At 32.5% G+C, this 27,776-nt stretch overlaps 3 protein-coding genes, 1 long non-coding RNA gene and 2 other non-coding genes across 6 annotated transcripts; 5 read left to right on the top strand and 1 right to left on the bottom strand.

Moving 5' to 3' along the window:
• The first annotated feature begins 1,082 nt into the window (after window positions 1-1,082).
• Window positions 1,083-2,650, top strand: LOC125863638 (putative disease resistance protein RGA4). The gene is made up of 4 exons (XM_049543684.1): window positions 1,083-1,319; window positions 1,393-1,509; window positions 1,599-2,382; window positions 2,514-2,650. The coding sequence occupies exons 1-4, from the start codon at window positions 1,083-1,085 to the stop codon at window positions 2,648-2,650; spliced, it is 1,275 nt and encodes a 424-aa protein (XP_049399641.1).
• Window positions 2,651-2,801: 151 nt separating this feature from the next.
• On the top strand, window positions 2,802-4,854 carry LOC125863637 (putative disease resistance protein RGA3). The gene is made up of 2 exons (XM_049543683.1): window positions 2,802-4,661; window positions 4,768-4,854. Exons 1-2 carry the CDS (start codon window positions 2,802-2,804, stop codon window positions 4,852-4,854), a joined length of 1,947 nt encoding a protein of 648 aa, XP_049399640.1.
• An 8-nt stretch (window positions 4,855-4,862) lies between these two features.
• Window positions 4,863-6,592, top strand: LOC125864483 (uncharacterized). Its single transcript, XR_007446232.1, has 4 exons — window positions 4,863-4,987; window positions 5,105-5,324; window positions 5,571-5,686; window positions 5,870-6,592. It is a non-coding gene; the product is annotated as an uncharacterized LOC125864483 (long non-coding RNA).
• Window positions 6,593-8,000: 1,408 nt separating this feature from the next.
• Window positions 8,001-8,086, top strand: TRNAY-GUA (transfer RNA tyrosine (anticodon GUA)). Its single transcript is given in 2 exon segments — window positions 8,001-8,037; window positions 8,051-8,086. It is a non-coding gene; the product is annotated as a tRNA-Tyr (tRNA).
• Window positions 8,087-13,083: 4,997 nt separating this feature from the next.
• On the top strand, window positions 13,084-13,169 carry TRNAY-GUA (transfer RNA tyrosine (anticodon GUA)). Its single transcript is given in 2 exon segments — window positions 13,084-13,120; window positions 13,134-13,169. It is a non-coding gene; the product is annotated as a tRNA-Tyr (tRNA).
• A 2,568-nt stretch (window positions 13,170-15,737) lies between these two features.
• LOC125864475 (ubiquitin-conjugating enzyme E2-23 kDa-like) lies at window positions 15,738-20,559 on the bottom strand. Its single transcript, XM_049544491.1, has 6 exons — window positions 20,378-20,559; window positions 20,205-20,284; window positions 18,543-18,657; window positions 18,395-18,447; window positions 18,165-18,293; window positions 15,738-16,016 (listed from the first exon to the last, which is right to left on the bottom strand). The coding sequence occupies exons 1-6, from the start codon at window positions 20,419-20,421 to the stop codon at window positions 15,886-15,888; spliced, it is 552 nt and encodes a 183-aa protein (XP_049400448.1). The 5' UTR covers window positions 20,422-20,559; the 3' UTR covers window positions 15,738-15,885.
• Window positions 20,560-27,776: the final 7,217 nt, after the last annotated feature.

Genomic DNA, 27,776 nt, shown 5'->3' with positions numbered 1-27,776 from the left:
AAGAGGGGATAGGTATGTATCCGAGATGGGGTGGATGTATCCGAGAGGAATAAGGATATATCCGAGAGGGAATTATGAAATCTTAAATTGCAAATTTATATAATTTTTTCCAAAAAAAATATGTGAAATTATATTGAGCCCATATCACGGGCCTTAAATTATGTAGTATTTATATATTATGCCTATTTAAAATCATAATGAAAGTTAGCTAAACTTTTTAGTTTGTTGGTTCTAAACTAAATTCCCCACCCTCAAACAAATAACTTTAATATATTAGTATATAATAAGTCTGAGAGAGATAAAGCATGCAAAAATATATTACTTACAATCCAACCTGGAAAAATAGAAACTCAATCAAGTAAAAACGAAATAGAAAACTTGGTTAAATATATGTGACTGCCAATTGTATTATCACTTCTGAGTTATAAAGTCAATACTCCTTCCGTTTAAAAAAGAATGATCTCCTTTCCTTTTTTAATTTGTTTAAAAAAGAATGATCTCCTTTCCTTTTTTAATTTGTTTAAAATAGAATGATTTTTTTTTTTGGTAACATTTTCATTTTAGATTTCCACATGACATGTTTAAGGCCACAAAATTAAAGGGTAATTTAGTACATTTGATATAATTTTAATTTAGGACCACAAGATTCAAAAGTCTTTTTTATTTTCTAAGACTTCGTGTCAAGTCAAACTAGATCACTCTTTCTGAAACGGAAGGAGTAATATTTTCTGAAAATTTTTCCAAACCAATTAATTGTTGCTTTGGAAAGTGACTGCCATTCATTAGAAAAAGAAAAAAAAAACACAACTAACACCCAAAAAGTATTCTACATACAAATTATTGTGTTTCCTTTAGTGGCCCATAAACAACTAGCAAAAGAAGACTTGTGCCAAAACCTTGAGAAGACTTTCCCATTCATTAGAAAAAGAACAAAAAACACAACTAACACCCAAAAAGCATTCTACATTATTCAAATTATTGTGTTTCCTGTAGTGGTCCATAAACAACTAGCAAAAGAAGACTTGTGCCAAAACCTTGAGAAGATTTTGGTAAAGGAGGAAAAAGACGAAGCAAACGCAACAATGGCTGACCCTGTAATTGGTGCTACAGTTCAAGTTTTGCTTGAAAAGCTGCTTTCTCTCACTATTGAGAAAGTCAGTAGCTCAAGGGATTGCAACAAACATCTCAGAATGATGACACAAAATGTATCCATCATTCAATCTTTCATTCATGAAGCTCAAAGACGACAAGTTGATGACGATCAGGCTGTGGAAAAATGGCTCATGATGCTTGAGAGAGTTACTGAAGATGCTGAAAATGTGCTTGATGAATTCACANATCATTCAAGCTTTCATTCATGATGCTCAAAGACGACAAGTTGATGACGATCAGGCTGTGGAAAAATGGCTCATGATGCTTGAGAGAGTTACTGAAGATGCTGAAAATGTGCTTGATGAATTCACATATGAATCTCTCAAAGTACAAGTCCGAAACAGTCCAATGAGAAAGGTCAGTGGTTTCTTTTCTCATCCTGCTTTTATAAGCAAAATATCTCAAAAATCAAAAACATAAATGAAGAGTTGAGGGCTATCAATCAGTTAGCGAAAGACCTCGGTCTCCAATCACTCATAGTTCCTTCTCAGCAAATAGTACCGATGATTCAAGAAACAGATTCCTTAGTAGTTGCTTCGGATGTTGTTGGTAGAGACAAGGATGTTGCTGAAATTAAGGAGAAGATGTTGAACATGAGAGAGGAAGTTGTACTGTGCGCCATTCCCATAGTGGGCATGGGGGGTTTAGGGAAAACTACTATTGCTAAGAGAATTTTCAATGATGAAGAGATCGAAAAACACTTTGAAAAGAGAGTTTGGTTGTGTCTACCTGAAATGTCAGACACTAAGAGCTTTCTTGAACAGATCCTCCAATCAATGACAGAGCGAAAACTTGAGGTCCAAACCAGGGATATAATAGTGAAGAAACTCCGAGATGAACTAGGAGGAAAAAGATATTTGCTTGTGTTAGATGATTTGTGGCGTGTTGACCTTCCAGTGTGGGATGAGTTCATGGACAGCTTGAGAGGAATAAACACTTCCAGAGGAAACTGCATTCTTGTGACGACTCGTATGAAACTGGTGGCATCCACAGTAGCAGCAGTAGGTCCCCATATATTGAAAAAATTAGCGAAAGGTCATTGTTGGTCGATTTTCAAACAAAGAGCATTTGTTGATGGGGAAGTTCCGAAGGAAATAGGGAGCGTGAAGAACAGGATTGTTGAAATGTGTCAAGGTCTACCATTGGCAGCAAGTGTGTTGGGAGGCCTCTTGCGCAACAAGGAGAAACATGAATGGTGGGCTATTCTTGATGGAAACCCCCTTGTTGCTGGTGAAGATGATAATGGAGAAAATAGCTTAAAGAAAATCCTAAAACTCAGCTATGTTTATCTACCATCACCATATCTAAAAAAATGTTTTGCTTACTTTGCAATGTTTCCAAAAGATTATTTTTTTGAAAAGGACCAACTTATCCAACTCTGGATGGCAGAAGGGTTGCTCCATCCATATCAAGAGACCACTGTGATGGAAGACGTTGGGCACAAGTTTTTCCAAATCTTGTTACGAAATTCCTTGCTGCAAAATGTTGCGCTAGATGAGCACAACAATATAACATACTGTAAGATGCACGATCTTGTGCATGATTTGGCAAGAGATATCTTAAAATCTAAACTATTTGACCCGAAGGGCAATGATGGAGAAAAACTTTCTCAAGTTCGATACTTTGGATGGGTCTCACCAAGTGATAAAATGGATATGATAAATGAGCCAGGACGTTTGTGCACATTGTTCTGGAAAAGTAATATATCTGATGATATGCTATTGAGCTTTCAGTTCTTGAGAGTCTTAAATTTTTCTGGATCAGGCATCGAGGAGTTGTCAGCCAAAATCAGCAAGCTAATATACTTGAGATATCTTGATCTCTCTGACACTAAGATCAGAGCCTTGCCCAACTCCATTTGCAAGCTCTACAATTTACAAACACTTAGAGTCAGCAACTGTTTTCCATCCTTTAAGTTTCCAGAAGAAATGGCAAATATGATAAGTTTGAGACACATATATCGCAACTGTCATCATTACCTAGTACCTATTCACATGCCACTTAATATGGGGCAATTGACTAGTCTTCAGACGCTACCGTTTTTCAATGTTGGTTTAAAGAAGGGTCGTCGAATAGAAGAATTAGGTCGTTTGAAAAACCTTAGAGGTGAATTGACGATCTATAGTCTCCAATTAGTCAGAAATAAAGAAGAGGCTCGAACAGCATATTTACTGGAGAAACCAAATATCTACAGGCTGGCATATATATGGTCCCATAATGAATCAGAAGGCTGTGAGATCAATCATGAGCATGTGTTGGATGGTCTTCAACCACATCCTAACATAAAAACCTTAGAAGTGGTGAACTATTTCGGGACTATATTTCCTTCATGGTTTAGTGAACGATTGCTACCAAATTTGGTCAAGTTGAAATTAAGTGGTTGCAAAAGGTGCAAAGAAATTCCATCGCTTGGCCAACTGAAGTTCCTTCGGCATCTTCAGCTGATAGGATTCCTTGAATTGGAATGCATCGGACCTACATTTTATGGTGTTGAGATAAATGATAATGGATCAAGCAGCAATAATGGCAATATCCATGTGTTCCCGTCATTGAAAGAACTAGTATTGGAGAATATGCGTAGCCTTATTGAGTGGAAGGGAGATGAAGTTGGAGTGAGAATGTTTCCTAGGCTTGAGAAGTTGAGGATTACACACTGTCCACTGTTAAAAAGTACTCCAACTCAATTTGAAATCCTGCGTGAATTAAAAATCGAAAGAGTCGACAGTGAATTGCCATTGTTGAACTTGTGCAGCAACTTAACATCTCTTGTGGATCTTTTTGTTGATCACGTGAAAGAGCTCACTTGTTTACCCAGTGAGATGCTACACAACAACGTTTCTCTTCAACTCCTATCTGTCTCAAAATGTGAAGAGTTTCGTGAATTGCCACAAAGCTTGTACAATCTTAAGATATTGAAAATACTCTCCTGCCCCAATTTAACTTCTGTTCCTGTTCCCAGTGGAGAGAATTATTTCAGTTCTCTAGAGGATTTGTGTGTCTTGGGCTGTAAGAACTTGGTTTCCTTGCCTTTACATGTGGGGGAAATGCCTTCACTTTCCCATTTGGATATATCACAATGTCCCAAATTGATTAATTTACCCTCAGGGGGCCTTCTCCATCTCACTGGGTTAACAAATCTAAGAATCGGTCCTTTCTCAGAGATGATGGATTTTGAGGCATTCCAATTGATTTTTAATGGCATTCAGCAATTGTTGTCCCTTCGTAGATTGCACTTGTGGGGACACTTGCACTGGGATTCTCTGCCTTATCAACTTATGCAACACTCTTCCCTAACAGACATCCATATATATGATTTCGGAATCGAGGCTCTTCCTCATAGATTTGGCAACCTTACTTCTCTTGAATCATTGGGACTTACGAGGTGCAAACGGCTACGACATTTGGACTTCTCAGATGCCATGCCCAAATTATGGTATCTGTCCATGTATGATTGTCCATTGTTAGAAGCTCTGTCGGATGGGCTCGGCAACCTTGCTTCTTTGGAATATGTAACTTTGCACAACTGCGAAAAACTAGAGCGTCTGCCATCCAGAGATTCCATGCGACGCCTCACCAATATAAGGTGCCTCGACATTTATGGCTGCCCACAGTTAGAAGAAAGTTGCACCAATAGGAGTGGCCCAAACTCCCAGTGGTTCAACATTTCCCATATTCCACAAATTCGACTACGCAGTCGGCTAATTCAATATTACCTTCCTTAAAAATGTTTAATCATGAAAATTTATGTTTCTGCTCATAGGTTACTAGATACAAGGCCACGTAAAATGTCGTTATGATATGTCAAGTCAAAATCCATGAGCAGCAATCACGTTAGGTATTTTTATTTAGTTGTTAGAGGACTGCTATGACAAGTGTGTCAAGTTCTTTGTTTGCCTTCCTTTTCTCTCATGAAACAATTTTACTGTTTAACACGGTTTGTTATGTTTCACAGAGGAACCACCACTTTTATTTTGTATGACGAACAGAATCTTCAGTTGTAGACTCATCGCGAAACAGTTTCATGAGTATTTGGGTACTGAACAATCTTTTCGGGGAACTGAAGTCTACATATGAAACATCAAATCACTCAAAGTATACAGGGTGCTCAATGAGAAGCTACACGAGTCTATCCTCTGTCTTTCCATGGCCGTGTTTGCCTTTTTATTCTCCATGTAAGTTTCTGCAATTTTATTTGATGAATAAAGTCTGATATCTACTCTCATCAAGACTTGGTATTTAACTTCTATGAAATTGTGGAACTGTTAGAATGTAAGTTGTTAGTTTGGTGTTTCACTCAATATAATTCTGTTAGATGATAGGTATGTTTATCGCATTCTCACAGTATTAATGTCTGACTCCTCCCCTGTCCCAACATGTACGAAATAAGAAGAATCTCAGTACATGCCATATCTATTCAGGTTCTATGAAGAAGATAGTGAATGATCAGGCACCATTGAAATCTGTTTATGAGGTATCAGATTGGCACATTTTGCTTCAGTGGTGAATGTGGCTGCAGGAAAATTGAAAGTTCAAGGTAAGTTCCTTGTCTCATGGTTTTAGTGACTTTGCTTTCTAAGCTTTTAAATGTTCCACTTGGTGATGTATTACATGTGTCAAGCCTACTAGGATATTATGTCTACGTTTATGCATATTTCCTCATACTTAGTACTTTCACTGTACTAATGCATACTTGTGCCTATATTGTTTCATAATATAGGATCCGACATTCCTCCTCCCACTCGTGGCTAGATTCAGATTGCGATTCGCTATTGGATTGGTGAGTCCTCATACTCCGAGGGAAAATCCATGAAGACCATTTATTGCTTTTATTGTTTACTCTTGAGAATTTGTACGTGGTGAACGGGTTACTTCCCTACCACTCTTATTTTATTATGTGTTTTAATGGTTTGTCAAGACATAGTCATGATTTCGCATATGAGATGTCTTACTTAAACTCTTTTATTGTATATTATTTTGTATTGTATGTACATCAAGTGGTTGTGTAGGTCCTCTCAGGGTCATATACGTCATGTGGCGTCTAGGTAATACTTTAGGTTGTGACACTGGGCAACTTGGGAACTGGAGTTGGTTTGAGCTTGGAGTGTTGTACTGATTACTTGGCAGTGGACGTCGTTCCACGGTGATTTTGATGATGGTTAACATTTGATCCTTCGGTAACTCTTTCTAGTAACAGATTAAAGGTCTGGTCATGCTGCTCATGATTCTCTACGGAGTTGATCCCTACTATTCGTTGATTAAAGGTCTGGTCTTATCATCTATGAAGTCGACACACTTTGGCTACGGCCTAACGCCCTGGGAGATTCATCCGCACTTCGAGGTCCGGGCTTTGTACGCTTTAGATGGGCGGCTCTTGTTGGTTACTTGAAGGTTATTCAAGGTTAGAGTTTTTTATTTCTGTGACTAAAAATAACTAACAACAATATAAAAGTGAGAGTCCTAAAGTACTACAAAATTGGATATCAAAATGTTCATAAAATATTGAATGATTACTCTTTAAACTCAATTTAATTCTTATAATGATTCCTATGACGTTGAGTAATTTAAATTAATAAAAAAATATTAAATGTCCTTTACTTTGGATACAAGAAAGTAGATTAATTGAATTAGAATCAACCTATTTTTTGAGTTTCAAAACTAGCATTGTCATAGTACATATATTATAGATAATGCAAACTTTATATCAATTCTACCGTTTAAACTTCAAACTCTTTAATTAATTTTCCAATTGTAAAATCAACCTTTTCATTTACATATAATCGAAGACCAAGTTCTAATTAAAGTCAACATTATACTAAACACATATTTTCGTTCTATTCTGATTATTCCAAACATTACACCATGGAATTGCTAGCTCATAAAATTAATGGGAAGATTAAAAAAAAAAATCATGCAGCAAACATACAATAATGTAAAAAATAATTGCACAGTATATAGTTATTCCATTTTTTAAAAAAAAAAATTGTTTTATTCTACTTCAAGAACCTTTTTCTTTTAGTGTGTGTGTGGGGGGGATGCATGCAGATTTTATGTTTTATACCTCATAAAACAAAATTACCATAATTACGATCGTGTGACTAATTATTTGATTGTTGACTTTATAGGTTTGAACAATATTCAATTATATTGAGTTTAAACTATTCCATGTCATCATTTTAGATTTTATCGTTCCTTAAGAAATTAAGTAAGTTTATTATTGTACTCTTATTTAGTGTTCTTTTGAAGTCAAGTTTTTTTCATAAATGAAACATAAATTAATTATTTCGATTAATTAAATTAACCAATGAACATGAATTAATTATTTAGTTTTATTATGTTAGTCAAATTCATACTTTCAAGACTCATAATTCTTAGGGGTAAAATAAGAAGAATAGTTTTATTTATATATTGATTTTGTGAAATAACAAGTATTAAGGACCATCTATTTTAAGTAAGAACGACTTATAAATAGCAATGAAGAAAATAGTATTTTAGTAAAGGAGAGAGGGGTTGACTACATGTATATCTAATGCAATAGCTTTGAAGCAAGCTTATCTTGATCATCTTTCGAAGTTCTAAATAATATATTGATCAAAGATTGTAAAAACGGACTATTCTAATACAACCATACCATTATCGTCACTATCCAATTACATTTATCATTTGCAGAAATTTGTAATTTAGTTTTGTTACTTCAAAACATGTTTTACTTAATAACATATATGGTTATTTAAAATTTTATACCAAATGAAATTGAATTTACATATAGGAAAAAAAAAAAACTTGTACTAATATCAATGGTAGCTATTATGATCTAATAAGTATATGGTTTTGTAGCATGGTAGTCAAAGCCGACCTTAGCTCAGTTGGTAGAGCGGAAGACTGTAGTGGTACTGCTGAAATCTTTAGGTCGCTGGTTCGAATCCGGCAGGTCGGATATTTTTTTTCCATTTTTAAAAAAATTCTCTTATATGAATATATTATCATCAAAGAAATATCTCATTGCTATTTTCATCAACAAAAAAAAATATATATATCAATTTGTAATTGATTTTTTTGTTTTGACTTGTACGATAACTAAATAAGCAAGCCCGTGCTTTGCACGGGCCCAACACAATTAATTATGTACCCAAGTTATTTTAGAATCTTCATTTACTCGTTACTTAGATCATAGTTACAAACTTGTTTACAAAAATTGAAAAGTTAAAAACTAAATGCCTATCCGCCTTGATATGAAACCATTTCTATTTGGAATCTTGGATAAATGTGGACCAAGATGTGCTGCCATGCCAATTGAAGTAGTCCGTAGAATGTTATTGTCGAGAGTATTCCTACTACACTTTAGTCATAATTCTACGGATTCTTCTTGTTTACCATGGTGCAATTCTTGAACTTGGTGCAACCATCTTTGCTCTAGATTACAAAGACACCTGAAGTGGAAGACAATGGGACAACACTTAGGCCAGGTCTATGTATATATTCTATGCCTTCTGAAATTATAACTAACAAGGTGACAAACTATCAATTGTGATTTTCCTAGAAATAATAGTAGTAAGAATGTTACGTTTTCTCCTAAGCAGTGACAAATAACACAACACATGGTTCAAATGAGTCTTTATCTTCATTTTCTAAGAGATACCTGAGATCTATTTGTTTGATAAGGGCATATCAAGTGCTCAAGAGTCTCATATCATTCAAAATTAAACGACTTTATTCCCCTTTAATTTCTATTATATCGAATGTAATTCAAATTTTTACTCTTAGAAGAATTCACAACTATCGAACATAATTCAAATTATTGCTCCTAGAATAATTCAACTGACCGCAAGAAGAGTTTAGACGTTAGCATCATCTACTTGCATCTCAACATAACTACACATAATTGTAATTTCGGGTAACCAGTGCCAAGATCATTCACATCCCCGACATGAGCATCAATTTTCAAACATGATATATGTTATCTTACAAATAAATTTGTTGATATTTAAGCATGCCATAACATTCTAACCCAAAATTTTCAAATAGCTTGATGGAACCTACCTTGGAGAACTGTTGCACATCATTTGTTGGCATTGAGGTAGACCAAATGCTTTAAAGACTTTAGAAAAATCAACTCCTGCAGCACACAAATAAAAATTTATATGATAACAAAAGATAGAAGGGCATATACAAACAGGAGCCATATATACACTCAATGCAATATTTGTTGAAAGTATAACACTCAAGCATACGTCACCCATTAATCGCTCAATACCAAAACTTTGATATTTAATCAAGTCACTTTCATCCGATTTCAGTTTACCTTTAGATTGTACCCTAATAAATCACTGGATTGATTGAGATTAAAGTCCACAGATCCTGCATATTTACATATTCTCCGGGTCACCTTCATCATCATGTTTACATTGGGCAAGATGTTTTGGCTAGTATTGGTAAAAAAAAAATACATAAAGGAACTAAGGGTCAAGATAAGTACAAAAATTAAAAGAAAGGCCAAAGTAAGGTGCAAACAGGAGTACAGCACGGAACTGAAAAGCTGCTATTTGTTACATCTTTGAGATAAATAAATCATGAAGTGTAATCTCTCTGCTAGGACTCACAGTTTCAATAATAAGAATTTTGCAAGTGCCTGTAGTCGAACAGTATATTTAAGAACCTGAAATTGAAATATTGACAATGTCTACCGAGTAAAATTCATATTTATTTGAGTACAAAATGCATTTTTAAGTGTTTACTAATCAAACTGGCAGTCGTGTATTGTTGCCTATTCTTCTTAACTATCTAGTATCAGAAGTATACTGAAAATAAACTCAGAAAACAATCACATGCTACTATTCTACTATACTGACCTCAAAGTGTGGTAAATACTCAGGTCTGTGGTATGCATCAACTGAAGAGCAATATATGTACCTGAGATTTACAATTACCATTTTCCGTTATAACCAAGTGTATAGAATACAACCGTCCAGAATTTACCTCTTTCAAACTCGTAGCATTGTTCGATTTTCTCCACCTCGAGCAAATTCGACTTTCAAAGTCCTGAAAAATTCAAATCGTGCAACTACTATATTCCAACTGATAAAGCAAGAATATTAGATAACACAGGCATTGAGATTCCACAAGGCGAAGTACATTTTACGCTTTACATTACAGAGATGAAAATAATGCCATAGTATCAAAGTAAAGGAAGCTATTTACCAAAATTAAATTAAAGAAGTTAACAAATCATTTAAAGAAAAAAGGAACACACCAATTTTAAGAATTAATGTCTATGCAAAATCATTCTGATTAGTAAATCTCGAAATTCTCTTTTTTGGGATAAGGAGATCCATATGGAACTTTTATGTTGAAGAAGAACAAATATTGTTGCTTCCTGAAAACAGTACAAAGAGATAAATAAGCAGCAACCACTTACCAAAAATTTCCTTCGTTGTACCGGGATTCATACTTACTTATATTGAATGAAGAATGTTACAGTGATGAAGAAGAGGGATGTTTCTAGACCTAGCTAGAATTGTAATGGAAAACTAATGAGAAAAGTCAAAATATCTGGTCACAATGTTAGCTATAAAATTACCATTATGTCCTTGGTTGTCCATACTTGGCTTGGCTTTTCAAAATATCTAGCCACAATGTTAGCTGTGAAATTACAATTATGCCCTTGGTCGTCCATACTTGGCTTTTCTATATAGGAGAAAAAATAGATACTATTCCTATTTTTATTTTTTTAAATTTAAAACAAAAATTGACTTTGGGTCTTCTCTTTCTACTATTCTTATTTTATTTTTAAAATTTAAAACAAAAATTGTTAATAGCCTGACAACTACCTAAAAAGAGGTGAAATGAGAGCTTCTAGAACAATGTTGAATGTGTGGGAATAAAAGTCAAAACAAGAAATTGATTATATCCACTAAATTATATTTTTGCCACTATCTCATACATTAATTACCATTTTGCCATTGGTAGTCCTGGTCGTCCTTGCTCTTCACCTTTCTATATATTCTAATGTATATGGTTGGCAAGACAGGCAAATGTCATACTCATACATAATGCTTAATACATTGTTCGCCTCTGGAGTCTTATGTGATAAAAATGTACCACTTAAACTTAAAGCTAAGTTTTACAAAGTGATGATAAAGTTGATTGTGTTGTACGGGGCAGATTGTTAATTGGTTAGTTAAGAAATTTCATATTTAAAATGTGAGAGTTGCGGAAAGGACGATATTGTGGTAGATATGTGGATATACTAGGAGATATAAGATAATAAGAAATGAAGATATTTGAGACAAAGTGAGAATGACTCATATAATCTGTAGCAAGAGAAAATGAGTTTGAAATAGTTTGAATACGTAAAAAAAGAATGAACAGATGTCCCAATAAAGAGATGTAACTTGAGAGGCTAGGATTTGATAGTCTTATAAATTATTCATTGGTTTCAAGATGAGAACCATTATCAGCCATCTTCGTACTCGTCACACATAATTTCTCCAAATTAGTTAATATAACATTTAAGAGTATTAATGCATGACTTACATCATAAATATATCTTAGCTTCCAACTTTTTAATAATTTTCCTTTTAAGACTTCGTTAAAACACTTGAGAGTCCTAGAGTGTATAAGATAGTGTTAAATATAGTGTATTAGTAATGATGGCATAACTAGTTATGTTTGTATTAGTTATGTTGATATCAGTATCTTTAATCAGGCTAATGCATAAATTAAAATCTTTTTCATTACTAATATCAAATAAGACACTAGATAGTTATACACAAAGCTAATACATGCATTATATAGATTATTTTCAATGCTCAAACAATCCATCAATGATTGATATAACATGCATGGACCACATAACATGGTTTAGAGAGAGAAAATATAAAATGGTCCCCTAAATCAAATCAAATAAGTACTACATCAATAATTTGGATTGTGTTAAAGTAATTGATTCATGTATCTTTTATTTTGGAGTATATAGAACAAAGCGTTTAATATGTTTTGATTAATAATAAGTTGTACATGTTGTAAAACTAAAGTAAAACAAGACAAGAAATATAAAAGATGATAGCAATAGAAATAGTAAAACAAGAGATGAGAGCTTTTCTTATTATTCCAAGTCAAGTATCTACAATATGAATCCTTATGCCTCTATTTATAGTGTAACATAGAGGCATACAAAAGGTTAGTCATAAACATGACATTAACATGAATATAATGGGGGCGGTTATGAAAGTGAAAGGTTACAAGAATAAAGGTTATAAAGGTGGAGGTTATGGAGGTTATGGTTATCTTCATAATGGAGGAAAGTAATGGAGTAACTTCTTGATGTAGTGGACATCCACAATATATTATTTTATAACAGTACATCATTTATAAGGGAGTACTGAATTTAATAGTTACTTTATTGCTTCGTCCATTTTATTTAATGTTTCATAGTTTAAAATTTGATACGAAAATTTAAAAATATAAGAAGGATTGTTCAATATATGATCTTAATTAAAAGGTTTATATATAACACACCAGCAATTAAAAAGTTTCTTGTGTTATATATATATATATATATAACATAAGAGACTTTTTAATACCATCAAATATTTTTTGGATCTTGTAAGTTGTAATTTTAAATTTTCACTTCATTTTTAAATGAGAACATGTAACTAGATAATTACATGATCATCTCACCCCCGAACCTCCACTTCCCATCTAAATAACATATAGATACAATTAAAATAATATTTTTTGTTTACTTATTAAATACTAAAAAATAATTAAGAAATTCACATATTTTTCAACATAACATTTCTAGGAAATTATTTTCCTTCGTACCAAACATACCTTAAATTGGAACGGGTTGAACAAAAAAAAAAAGAAAAATTAGCTAGTATGAGAGAAGGATAGATTGCGATATATATTAAATATAGACATTTTCTAACAGGTCCGACCTTAGCTCAGTTGGTAGAGCGGAAGACTGTAGTGGTATTACTGAAATCTTTAGGTCGCTGGTTCGAATCCGGCAGGTCGGAATTTTTTTCTTTTTTTTTTTTGTTTAAAAAAAATGTTATAGATTTTTTATGTGATTAACGTAGTTATGTAATGGTCCGGCGGAAACTTTTTCAATGTCTTTTTTTTAACGTGATAGATTTTTTTAGGTAATTAACTTATTAAATGAAATAGACACTTATGAACATGGGCGGAAACATTTTTAATGCTTTTTTTTTAATGTGATACACCTTTTATGTGATTAACTTATTTATAAAAAAAAAATAGACACTTAGGAACATGGGAGAAAACTATTGCAAAATATGAGCCGGAAGTATATTTTTTCTATAATACATTAAGACATTTTTATGTAATTTATTTATTTATATGATTTAACTTATCTATGTAATAGACACGTGCGGAAGCATTTTGGTAGAATGCTACAACTAGCTAGTGAGTGACTTTATGTGTGCCCAACTAATTTTTGTTCTAAAAACATCAAATTGTAATATATTATTTTAATTAAAAAAACATCAAATAATTTCTTTATTTAAAAATCATGCAGCAGTTTAGAAGATCGGCAGATGTTAGATAACCTGCTCTTACTCNATGCTAAATTACATCAATTAATCATAAATTGTATAATGAATCAATAATATTAAAGATAAATTAACTATTAAAATAATATTAATTGTGTATTTTGAAATTCATGCTTACAATTTTTATTTAAAAAAAAAAAGAAAGTGAATAATATTATATTTTTTTTATCTAAAAAACAATATTAAATACCTCAAAAGTCTCCTTCTATTCTAGTCATGTCATTAAATCATCATTTTAAAAAATAATAGACCTATTTAATTCACCAAACTTATGTCTCTACAAAACAAATATATAAATTACATGAGAATTTATGAAGATTATAAAAAAAAAACTAATTCCTTTATATATTTTTACCAAATAAAACTCAATGAAAAAACTTCTATGTGCAATTATTACCTGGTAATTTTTAAAATTTCTCAGTAAATTATTTGAAATTTTTAAGCAATTTTTTTCATTAAAGTATTCAAATAAATTTGTAAGGTTGACAAAAAAGTTGGTATGAAAGAGAAAATTATTATTTAACTTTTTTTTAAAATTTAATTTTTATTTTTATTTTTATTTTTTAGTCTATATTATATTATATTTTAACTTCTCATACAATTAAACACCAATATATATTCTTATCTCATCCCAAATTTATGAAATACAAGTAATTATTAATTGAATTGACTATTTTAATTCAATAATATACATATTATATGAGATTAATATAGTGATAAATAAAGATCAAAATTTTATTTTCTAATATAAATATTATTCACTTTCTATTTTTTTTTTTTTTTTTTAAAAAAAAGATATTGTAAGTCTAATGGATTTCAAAGGACCAAATTAATTATTTTTTAATAGTAAACTGACCTTTAATATTATTGATCCATTATATAATATATGATTAATTGATGTAAGTTGACATTCATAAGTGATTTATATATCAATATCTTTTTGAATATATGTGTTTATAATTATTCAAAATTGATGATATTATGGTAAGTTTTAAAAAACTATTCTTCATTGCATAAAAAATAAAAAAATAATTATGATAAAAAATTCTTGAGTATGAAAAATTATTCTTAATAAACTAATATATCTTTTTTTAAAAATAATATGATCATTATTTTAGTTAAATGAGTTTAATGAGTTAAATTAGTCTATTATTAAAAAAAAAAACTTTAATGACATGTCATGCCAACTAGGAGAGAGTGAGGCTTTTGGAGTGTTAAGTATATTTGGAGGAAAATAGTGATAGTTGAGTGATAGTTTAGTCCTAAATGAAACATAAATGATATTTCAAGGCAATTCCCTAAACTTGGGTGACCATTTAGGGAATTGACTCAAAAAAAATGTTACAGATTTTTTATGTGATTAACGTAGTTATGTAATAGACCGGCGGAAACTTTTTCAATGTCTTTTTTGTAACGTGATAGATTTTTTTAGGTAATTAACTTATTAATGAAATAGACACTTATGAACATGGGTGGAAACATTTTTAATACTTTTTTTTAACGTGATACACCTTTTATGTGATTAACTTATTTATAAAAAAAAAATACACTTATGAGCATGGGAGAAAACTATTGCAAAATATGTGCCGGAAGTATATTTTTTTCTGTAATACATTAAGACATTTTTATGTAATTTATTTATTTATATGATTTAACTTATCTATGTAATAGACACGTGCGGAAGCATTTTGGTAGAATGCTACAACTAGCTAGTGAGTGACTTTGTGTGACCAAGTAATTTGTGTTCTAAAAACATCAAATTGTAATATATTATTTTAATTAAAAAAACATCAAATAATTTCTTAATTTAAAAATCATGCAGTAGTTTAGAAGATCGGCAGATGTTAGATAGCCTGCTCTTACTCTCTTATTTTCAGTGTTATCAAAGGCGAATAAAGCTAGAAGGTCTATTGAGGCTTTTAAGTACAAAACGCTAATAAATATCGAGCTTTAATGAAGAAACTCAATAGGAAAATATAAACACACGAAACACACACATAAAAGAACATGAAGGAAATCAAACATGAAATTTATTTACATCAACAGAAGAGGGCAACTTCTTTAGGATCCCTCCTCACAATCAATAGTTTTCTTTAACTATGCAGTTCAACAACAGGACAAATAACATGATTTACAGATAGTAATGGAGATGAGGAAGGTATTATGGATCAACAGGGCCTGCCATTGCCTCATCATCTGAGTCATATTCAGCTTCACTTAACTCGTCATCACTCGACTTCTCCTCCGGGACAGCTCCAACATCTTCTGGCTTGGCATACTTTTGACAATATTCTGGATAAACAAGCAGGTTCGTGTTAGAAATGCGAAAGGATTTAACTTGTATCTACTAACTGTGTAATGAAAATTCTGCACTCTTGCTATAGAATGTCGCCTTATTTTTCAGGTTACCAATTTCACTTTTAGCTGTAATTACCTTTTTGATGACCTGATAATATGAAAAACTTAATATCGCCGGTGCATAGAAGTTGAACTCAATATGAAAATGAGTTCCAGGATGCATCATAGTTTCATTTCAGAATGCAGGTAGCAACTATCTATGTAGCTTAGTTACTGAAGGAGAAATGACCAGGAGACGGAGGCAGCATAAATCTAAACTACTTTGCTCTGTTGATTTTTCATACGATCAATTAGAAAAGGTCGAACAAAATACTGGAACAATGCTCAACAACCTAATACACTGATCTCGGAGGTTCTGCAATAGATTAAAGCAGTAAAAACGTATCTTAACATCCAGAAGACAACTTCTTTAGGAAAAGAGTACCATCTTTAGTGACAAAAAGGTAAGAGTGCTTAGTTAAAGCTTAAGAAGTTCCATTCGTATGGCCTAAACTTTCGAAAGTAGAGGAATGTGTGACACGGTATTAGAAGCTATGTTGCTCGGACTATTCAATGTTGATGGGTGCATATTGGATCCTCCAAAAGTAGTGCATTCTTGGAGGATCCGACACGGATGCGGCAACAATTTTGAAGAGTCCGAGCAGCATAACTTAGCAGTAATATGTCTGAGCAACATCCGTGTCGAATCCTCCAAAAATGCACTACTTTTGGTGGATCCTACACACTAGGCGGCATTTTGAAGAGTCCGAACAACAGATTTTTTCTGCCCTTGCCAAATTTCTAAGAAAAATACCCACATGATAAACGTATAGAAAGAGAAATGCAGATTCTTAGCATTAATTGAGGCAGATGTTTAGCTCAAAAAGACATAATGTCTATGCTCCAAGTCAAGCAAACGAAAATACTCTGCCAAGGCGCAAAGAGCTTCTTCATCCAACTTCTTTCCCGGGAATGTTTTGCTAACTAAGATAGGTGAAGAGCAACATTTTCGAAGAGTATAGGAGAACACAATTGGGGTTAGCAGACATAAACATGACCTGATTTTTTACATGACTCTATTGACTAACATTATTTCATCTTTATTTACTACTGGTGAATTTCCCCAGGAAAAAAGAGTTGCTTTATGTAAGATGAGTATGTTGATGCTGTGGTCGAAGTTTCTAACATGTTGGTCCCATATAAAATGGAGTAAGAAAGCTAACATACTATCTGCATTTCACCTTAAAACTAGACCAGATAATGGAAGCATTGGAAGGTAGGTTGACTTAAGCGGACAGCATCTGGAAGTTCCCTTTTTTGTAGCTGTCTCCAGTTATAAACCAAACACATCAGATTAGGAGTGATACAAAGTACATTGAGGATGCTAAGACTACACTAGCTAGTTTGGAATGCTAGGAGTACGTTAACTATGAATTTTCTTCACTATCAAAATAATGCATACCTAAGTCGCCATAAAGTTGGTTTACCAGAAAGTTTCTACATTATTTAGACCATGCTTCTAGATCGAATGGACATCTTTATTGAAGCAGACTCATAAATTATACACTGCAGATGACCAACAGAATGAGAATGCTGATCTACAACTGTGTCCCAATTAAAAGGTTCGCCCTGCTTTAGGCAGCAAGTGCAAAGTGGGGGCAATAATTGATAGTTTAGGCTCATATGTTGTTGTCTATTCACCCGAACTTAGTCTAACCATGAATTGTTCAAGAGAAGCTAACTTAAGAAATTTTTAGCTACAATAGAATGCTAACATAATTACCGTGCAAATATCAAGAAAACAAAGGATAACCAATTCCCTAGCAACCAAACCAAAGCTACAAAAACAACATACCTAGTATAGTCCCACGAGTGGGATCTGGGGAGGGTAGAGTATATGCAGACCTTGCCCCTACCTTGGCAGGTAGAGAGGTTGTCTCCAGTGGACCCTAAACCAAACTAAAGCTATGAGTTTCAATTCTATTGAGTCTACCCTAATCAAAGATTCAAGGACTTCTAATAGTTCTAGTTCGTTCTTCTCGTCCACTTGAAGCAAGCACAATTTTTGTAACACATCTAAGCAGCTGATATGGATCATTATACCTTTAACTCTTTGTTCATATGCAGTTCGGTCTCGCATCATCAGGGCAGCTGCCTCCCCATTCAATGGGTCCGATGGGTTAGGATACAAGAGAAGTTGTGGGAGAAACACTTCAAACACGTTTGTCAAATCTGTGGAAATTGTTTCAAAACCAGCTATCATTACTAAAAAAGAAGTCGGCAGAAAAGCCATAGAAATTTCAAGAATCTAATCATTGCTCATATTCAATTACCAAACATGGGACTCCAAGTCTGGTTGATAACATCTAAACAAACTGATCCTGAGCTGAAAAATAATAATCCAGTGAAATTTCAGACTTCAGCTAAAACAAAACGAGAGGGATGAGATTATCTAAAGAAATTAAGCAGTTGAAAACTCACATCTCATCAACATTTGGATGGTACATTTTATTAATAAAACCAATTGACGGAGATTTATACGGGTAGGCATCTGGAAGTTCCACCTTTATTTTCCACACTCCACCGTGATAAGGACCTGCAAAAACAAGGCTAACTAAAAGCAGAAACTGAAAAAAGCAACACTGCATCCCCAAAAGGCGGATGCAATGTATAATCAACGAGTTCAACTGAACCTAGCATCTTTTACACGGATTACTAATGTATATGTGAAAACCACTTAATTTTCAAAAAATATTATAATCTAAAACCATAATGGCAAAAAGAACATGAAGGTTGAACTCATCAAGTCTAATCTTTTATCCACCTCTGCCCCTCCCTTCTTCATACATCCAATTGAAATCCCACTAAAAGGCAGATGTAACTTGAAGATTATTAGTGAATTACCAAACAGCAGATACACGAAAAAGGTACATATATAACTAAATATAATTCCATTATCCATTCAACATAAGGACCCAAGAAGCAAACTAGATTCATAATCACAAAGTGGGACTATAAAGTTAACAATGCCAAATAAAAGGGTAACCCGGTGCACAAAGCATCCTACGTCAGCAAGGTTCAAGGAAGGCCGCACCCCAAGAAGCATAAGTAGATTCGTAGCCACAAAGTGAAACTATAAAATTAACTATGTCAAATAAGGAGTACTTCTTAATTCAACCTCGCCCAACAACAACAACAAACCCAGTGAAATTCCACAAAGTGGGGTCTGGGGAGGGTACAGTGTACACAGGCCTTATCACTACCTCTTCGAGGTACAAAGGTTGTTTCTGAAAGACCCCTCAAGCAAGTCAATGCAATAATTAAAATAAAAGCATGATAGCTAATAGCACAGTAGTGCGACCATAACAACAACAAGAAGGTGCGATCACCTAAACACAATAATCTACAGATACCAAAAGACAAAGACTACATGAATATGCTAATACTACGACTGACACGGAGCTCTACACTTCCACCCAGCCAAAGACATGAATAGGCTAATAATAAAGCAACTCTCAACTACCTGCTAACCCTCTACCTTTATCCGCAACCTTCATACCCTTCTATCTAAGGTCATATACTTTTTTTGGGTGTGGGGAAGGGGAAATGGGGAGGGAATTACAATGTGGAAAATCAAACTCTCACCAGCAAGGTGAAAGTTCAGGTAACCAACCACGCTACTAACACTCTCCTAAGGTCATATACTCAGTAAGCTGAAAATGCATCATATGTTGCTTAATTACCTCTCCTCAATACTTCTTCGACCTACTTCTGCCTCTCCTCTACTGGGACATCCACACACCTCCTCCTAACGTGCCCAAACCATCTCAGTCTCTCTTCCCCGTCTTATCCACCACAAAGGTCAATCCCACTTTATCCTGAATATCCTCATTCCTAATCAATTCATTCTCACCCAAGTTACCTTCAATTTTTTATCTAATTTCCCATTGAAGAATTTCAATCAAAAACCAAAATAGACACCAAAAGAAAATGCCCCTTTGAAGATAGGTAGAAAAAACTCACAAAAAATATCAATAACTCAACAAAGACCCTCTTAAATATATGTCTTAAAAAGGTAAACATTTTAGTATATAGCCTAAAAAAGAATAGAGATTGAGATAATAATGTTAAGAGGAGATTTACTTTCAGCAGGTCCGTGGAAATGCACATAAAACTCTTGCATCCCATCATTGATCATTTCAACTTTGTAATCACTCATCATCCTAATTCAAGAAAACATAAATTGAAAAAATTAAAAAAAAATAATAAACCCCAAAATTAATTTAGACCAAAAGATTATTGTTAAGGGATTTTACAGCTTCATCAAGTCCATCTCTCTTCTTTTGCTTGGGGAAGACATGATTTTTTTTCTGAATTTTTGGCTCTTCTTTTTGGTGATTTTTGAAGATAGAAAAAGAATCAGTTGCTTGTACAACTCAGACAAGCAAAATAAATAGTCCAGACATGATGGAGGAGAAGGGATAATATTTGTGATTTGGCATATTAAAATAATAGTTGATGTAGTTTGACTTAACGATAGAACGGAAGAAAATGGAGATTTTTAAAATTTATAATCTAAAATAAGTCATAGATATTTATGTAGCTATAAATCATTTCATAAAAAGTAAAATGAATATTTTAAATTAAACTATTACTAAATATAGAAATATATAATATTTTTTGAAATTAATTAAAAAGAAAAGTGAGTCATATAAATTAAAGCATATGAAATACGTTATATATTGCATTAAGGTTAATCCATTATAAGCTCCTAAAATTTGGTGAGATATTATTTCATTTAGACACTCGAGCGTAGAGGCCGTTTGAATTAACTATTTTATGTAGTCTTTTGACTTTTTAAGCTTTTTGTAATGTTTGGAGAAGTTTAGAAAAGATAAAAAGTATTTTTAATAAAATAATTTAATTAGATATTTTTTATTTTAGTTTTGGAAAAAAATTTACACATATTTTCAGTAGTTAAGTTAAGTTAGCCACATAAATATGACATCTTTTTTAATTATATGCATCAACCTTTAAATAGAAAATGTTTGAGATTTGACGGCTTATTCAAGCTAATGCTAATTAAAAAGAAAGTAATTTTACAGAGATCTCATAGTGTTAAGAGTTAATTACATCATATTTCTACTCTTTTCCAAATTACAAAAATCCCTTAAAATTTAAGAATTTTGAATACATCACTCAACGTCCCGATACATCGCATTTTGGTTTCGAATACATCGCTCAACATCCGAATACACTATATCTCGATTTCGAATACATCACTCAATGTCACGATACATCGCATACGTCCCGATACATTGCATAAAGTGATGTATCCGTCCAATAAATTGCGTAAAGTGGTGTATCCGAGAATAGGAGAGAGAGTAAAGATTTTTGTAATTTTTTCAAATTGCAGAGAATTTTAGAGAGTATGGTAAAATAAATTATGTATTTAGATAATTTTTCCTAAAAATAAATGACATATTTTATGTGATTAGTTTCACTACATAATAGATAAATAAGAATACACGTAAAATAAAAATTCAAAATTTAAACCAAAAAAAAAATCTAATTAAAACACTTTATTAGGAAATAAAATGTTCAACTTGAGTGTTTGAGAGTTTAAATAAAATATCTTAACGGGTTGTTTATATATTACTCCAATTAATTATTTGCATTATAATATTTAGGTGGCTTCCATTTTCAATATTCTCATCTTTCTTCTTTCGACAAAATCCCCTTCCAATTTCTTTCCACTTTTTAATTCAAGCAATATTGTAATCACTAACTATTGTCTACAAATGACAATATGAAATGGGGTTACATCAATACAAGTCCCGCCAAACAAAAGGTTAGGCAAAATCATTTCTTTGTGACCAACTTCTTTTATCATCAAATTAGATGTTCATTTATCAATTTCTTTTTTCTTAACTTTGAAAGCTATGTGGAGCACTAATCAATTCATCCTATTGTCACCATCAACGGATCTGGTACAGTGGATGAGATTGTTCATCCCTTAATTAGAGATTTTAAATTTGAATTTTGAATATGAAAAACTTCTTGATAAGAAGCACTACCCCGCCCCCCACCCAAATGGGGCTCTATCTAAGGCGAATCTGAAATAATCGGGCTCCATGGCTAGCAATGAACATCGAATGAAAAACAAAAATTCATCCTCTTATCATATTAATTGAAAAACAATGTGAAACTTCAATTTTTTGAGCCATGTTTTGAAAAGGCGCAACATGAGGCAAGATGTTTTATTTAATAAGATATGAGGCATAAGTTTTAAGATGGGAGCTCATAAGTATTATAGATATTTAATTGTTGATATTTTATAAATTATTAAATAAATATATACAGAATAAAAGATATACATATTGAACTTCTAGAAAATTGAGTAATTTAGAAGGTAAAGTAAAGATGTATCACATCTATAACATGACTATGATGACACATAGAGTATTGAAATGTTGAAAAAAGTAAAGATTCATTACACCTATTAACATGACTTTGATGAAGCATAATGTACTTGAAAAAAAAATGAAATAATTAAAGATGCATTATACCTATAACATGACGATGATTGAACACAATGTAATGCCTCGTAATGTCATATAACTAATCGGGACTTGCGCGCGTGCTTGAGTGTATTCGAGTGTTTAAAATATGTTAACGTGCATATAATAAGATATGGGACTTAGCGAAAGCGATATGATAGCTTAAAATATCTAAAACAGCTAAAATAAAATATCTCAAAAGCAGAATAAGAGTTATTCATTACACAACCATCACATTGATTGAAATAAAATATTTTTGTATTTCGGTGTTATAGTTGGGGATTGCACAAGACCTAAAAAAAGTAAATAAATGGAATTGTATATGGATGAAATATAATGAAAAAAAAGGTTATTTTGTGGTTCCCTCCTAAATGAGGCAGGTAAAGGAGTAACACTAGTCAGATATTCAGATTTGGCTTGACACTATGATTGTATGATGTACAGTCCTTGACCTAAAAAAATACAAAATTCAAACGGCACATCAGGAAAAGCAAAAAAATATTACTCTCTCCGTCTCATTTTATGTGGCATCATTTCCTTTTTGGTTAGTCCCAAAAAGAATGTCACATTTCCTTATATGGTAAGTATTTAAAGGTACAATTTCTCTTTTACCCTTGTTGGTCCCACTTAATCTTAAAATAATACTCCAATACATTTATGAGGAGAGAGAAAAGTGAGTCTACTTTTAAAGGGCAATTTAGTAAACATTTCAAAGTCTTCATTTATTTCTTAAACTCCGCACCCAATTAAATATTGCCACATAAAATGAAACGGAGGGAGTATTTCTTCAATATTTTTGAAGAGCTTATAAATAGAATGGCGACTCATGGGATTTGATTCTCGTCTACATCCATAGTACGAATTCAAACTTTTGTCATATTAACTTTGTAAGAACTTTGCACATGAAAACACGAAGTTGAATAAGCTGGTTGCTCATAATAAAGAATTGAGGTCTCCCACTTAATTGCATTCCATCAAATCATAATTCTATTATAAAACAAGCTGGAAAATCTTTATACACATAAATGTACCAAATACATAATTTATTTACCGTGAGATTTAACACTCGATTATGGCCTCGTTATTCAAATGCATCACATGATGTAGTTGGTCCATTAGTTATAGTTGTGATACATAATGAACCTTGTACATTAGTTAGTTGTGATTCATTTCATTAGTTAGTTACTTGGTGATGAGCTGACACAGTTTGTTAGAAGTAGGGGTGTACATCACCGGGTCGGTTCGGGTTTTTTAAAAATCAAATCAAACTATTTGTATCGGGTTAAAATATATATAAACCAAACCAAATCAATAATAGTCGGATTTTTTCAATCTCGAATTTTTTCGGGTTATTCGATTTTCTCGGGTTATTCGGATTTTCTCGGGTTTTTTTATAAAGACTAAAGAGCATGTGTTCTTTCAGTGATTTTAAAAAACGTTGAACACTAACATGATTTTTCATCCTAGAAAAGCATTCGGTAGTTTCTTTTGGCATTGCAAGCCCATGAGTTCAATAGGCAATTCTCCATTCTTTTTGGAACACAAGTTCTCAAAAAATTACTACTATTACTATTTTGGACAAATCATAAAATAATATCAATAATCAAGAGTGATTCATTATACATTAGAGAAATTCATGAAAGTTACATAGTGGGTTAAACAATTTTTGCATAGTCAAAATATTGTCGTCAAAAGTTAATACGAGCTATTTACATTCAANAAACATTTTCCGAAAAATGTTTTCCTTCATACCAAACACACCCTCAGTAGTTTCTTTTGGCATTGCAAGCCCATTAGTTCAATAGGCAATTCTCCATTCTTTTTGGAACACAAGTTCTCAAAAAATTACTACTATTACTATTTTGGACAAATCATAAAATAATATCAATAATCAAGAGTGATTCATTATACATTAGAGAAATTCATGAAAGTAACATAGTGGCTTAAACAATTTTTGCATAGTCAAAATATTGTCGTCAAAAGTTAATACGAGCTATTTACATTCAAATTTAAATTCTACACCATCATTACTTACAACCTAGGAGATCTTCTATACATATTTTTCAAAAACCATAGCTTGCATCTGCAAAGTAGACAATACAAATCAATTAAGTTGATTAACAATGGATTAACTAAGTTGATGTTTAGTCCTTAGTTCTTATTACTATTTAGAGCATACAATAATTAGGTAATTAACAATCACAAAAGAATGAACTAATACCTTTGTTGCATATAGTGAAATTAAAGTACATCAACTGACTAATCAATCCTCAAAGGTGAGTCGGGGTATTCTGAAAGAACTGAAACAAATTGAATACTAAATAAAATTCAAAAGCAGAATCATTTTTCATAACAATTAGAATATATAAAGTTACCTTCTTCAATTTCATCAATTTTCTGGACTTCCTCTAATATATCTTCAAGCTTGCATTTTTTAGAAGGTGATCGTAGCCATTGTTGAGTGCAAATAAGCGCTTCTACCATTTTTGGAGATAAAGAACTTTGGTAACTATCAACAATTCGACCACCTGTACTAAAAGCTGACTCAGATGCAACAGTAGAAATAGGAATAGAAAGGATATCCCTAGCAATTTTCGCAACAATTGGGTATCTACTGGACGAAACTTTCCACCAACTCAAAATATTAAAATAATTGATCTTCACTACATCATCTTTCAAGTATATTTCTAGATCATATTTTTTTACAACAAATCCCTCTTTATTCATGTGTTTCTCCCACTGAGATTGCAACAAATCACTAGATTCACCCATCACACAATTATCATTTTCAATATTTTCGTTAGGATCTTCAGAGCAAGAACAATTGTAATGATTATATAAGAGATTCAAAACATCTCTCACATCTTGAGACTTTAATCTTCCCATCAAAGAGCCATATACAATAGAAAGAATATACTCTACATATTGCATCTTGTATCTAGGATCCAACACAACAACAACCATCAGTAACAATTCATACTCTCAAACTTACCCCAATATTTATCCATCTTGGATTTCATTCTTGTTGCCATATCAACCAAAATGAGATCATCATGTTTAGTATACTTGATAATATCATTTCGGAGATTGAAAAAATCATGAAAGAAAGAGTGAGAAGTAGAATATAAGCAGCCAGAGTGAGAAGTAGAATATAAGCTGCCCGAAAATTTTAAAGTTGCCTGATAGAAAATATTAAGAAACTTCACAAAAGCTTTCACATTCTTCCAATCATCTGTTCATGGATTTTTTGTTGTTGTACTTATTTCTCGACATTGCTTTTGATAATTCTGGTCATCCACATACAGTCTTGTAAAAGCTTTTTCAAATTTCAAAGCTTTATCCAATATTGTGTATGTCGAGTTTCATCTAGTCTCAACATCCAGACTTACAAGACCACGGGTGTCAATCTTAACTTTCTCAACAACGGACTTAAAAGTAGCAAATCTTGAAGAAGAAGACCTGGCATATTTTATAGCACTTCTTATATGAGAAATAGGCTCAATTTGTTCATCCAACCCCTCTTTTACAATCAAGTTTAAAATATGAGCATTACATCTAACATGTAAAAACTGATTTACAAACATTACCCCTTTCCAATCTTCAATACGCCCCTTTAAACTCTTAATGGCAGCATCATTTGCGGTTGCATTATCCAAGGTCACTATAAACAAGTTCTCAATGCCCCAACCTAATAAGCAATCCTCAATCCCCTTGGCAATAGTCTCACCTTTGTGATCTGGTGTTTGAAAAAAACTAAGAATTCTCTTTTGTAGATTCCATTGATCATCAATCCAATGTGCAGTGACGACCATATAAGTATAATTTTGGATTGACGTCCATCTATCACTAGTAAGACAAACACGTTGCTTTTTTATAAGATCCTTAAGCTTTTCTTTCTCTTCTTGATAAATCCTTAGACAATGTCAAGCAATAGTTACACGAGAAGGTACATCAAAATTTGGAAAGGCTTTAGCCATTAATATTTTGAATCCTTCTCCCTCAACAACTCTAAACGGTTGTTCATCAAGAATTATAAATTCGGTAATTGCTCTCTTAATTTCATCCATATTAAACACCCATTTTTCAGTGGAACCACCTTCTGGCCAACCTCTTTTGATAGGTTTTAATGTTGTTTTCCACTTATCGGACTTAAATGGAGACTTGAGACATTTCACAGTTAAATAATTTCATAACGTAGTTGTTCCATTGACACTGTCAGCAACAAATGTTTTAGTACAATAATTGCATTTTGCCCTACATTTACCTCCTTTAGCAATAAACTTGGAGAAATGATCCCAAATTTGAGATGTTTCTCTACCTGTAGTTCCAGAGTTAGGAGCGACCGGAGGAGCTGCTCTTTTTTGCTTCTTAGGAGGTATGTGTCGACGTGGAGTTACTTTGCCTTGTTGTTGAGATATTGTCGACATAGTTGAAGAAATATTATTAATCACCTCTACATCCGTTACAGAAGGTGTAGTTTCCATCCAAAAAGAAAGTTGCTACATACATAACAATAGTTATTAGTATTCTGATACAAGATTGTGTTTCAACAAGACTTCCATTCAAGTATTGTGCACAACACTTAGAAGTATATTTCACTTTGAAACCAAAACAGATACAAATATAGTACAAAATATTTGGTTAGAAAAGTTTTATGTATATTACTNNAGTACAAAATATTTGGTTAGAAAAGTTTTATGTATATTACTAGCTACTGCTATCAAAATTTAATAGTCTCTTAAATTTTTATCTTTATCACTTGTTTTTCCTTATCTCTGCGGACCATCACAATGTTTACAGTACAAAAACCTCCATACAAATGGAACCAAAAGCAATGAGTCGAACACTTGCCCCTTTTTCATTGCATTGAAACAACATAAGTAAAGAGAGAAATAAGTGAAATTTATATACAAAAAAATTTATCATCATCTTCATCATCTTGTTGCTAAGCTTAACACACCATAGATATGGACACCAATATGTATAATTTTTAGGTTTATATCTATGATTCAACTACCCAAAATTGTGATGTTGTTGACAATGGCAATACAAGAAAAATATCTAAAAACGAGTTAGTAGCAATTACTTACCCAGATTAAGATGAGTTGATGATGATTTGAACTAAAATCCAAAAGACGAGCTCAATATATGCCCT

The sequence above is a fragment of the Solanum stenotomum genome, chromosome 5 (assembly GCF_019186545.1).
Source record: "Solanum stenotomum isolate F172 chromosome 5, ASM1918654v1, whole genome shotgun sequence".
In the NCBI taxonomy this organism is placed as follows: Eukaryota; Viridiplantae; Streptophyta; class Magnoliopsida; order Solanales; family Solanaceae; genus Solanum; species Solanum stenotomum.
The sequence above is the reverse complement of the archived record's forward strand: the minus strand, read 5'-3'. Positions and strand labels throughout refer to the sequence as shown.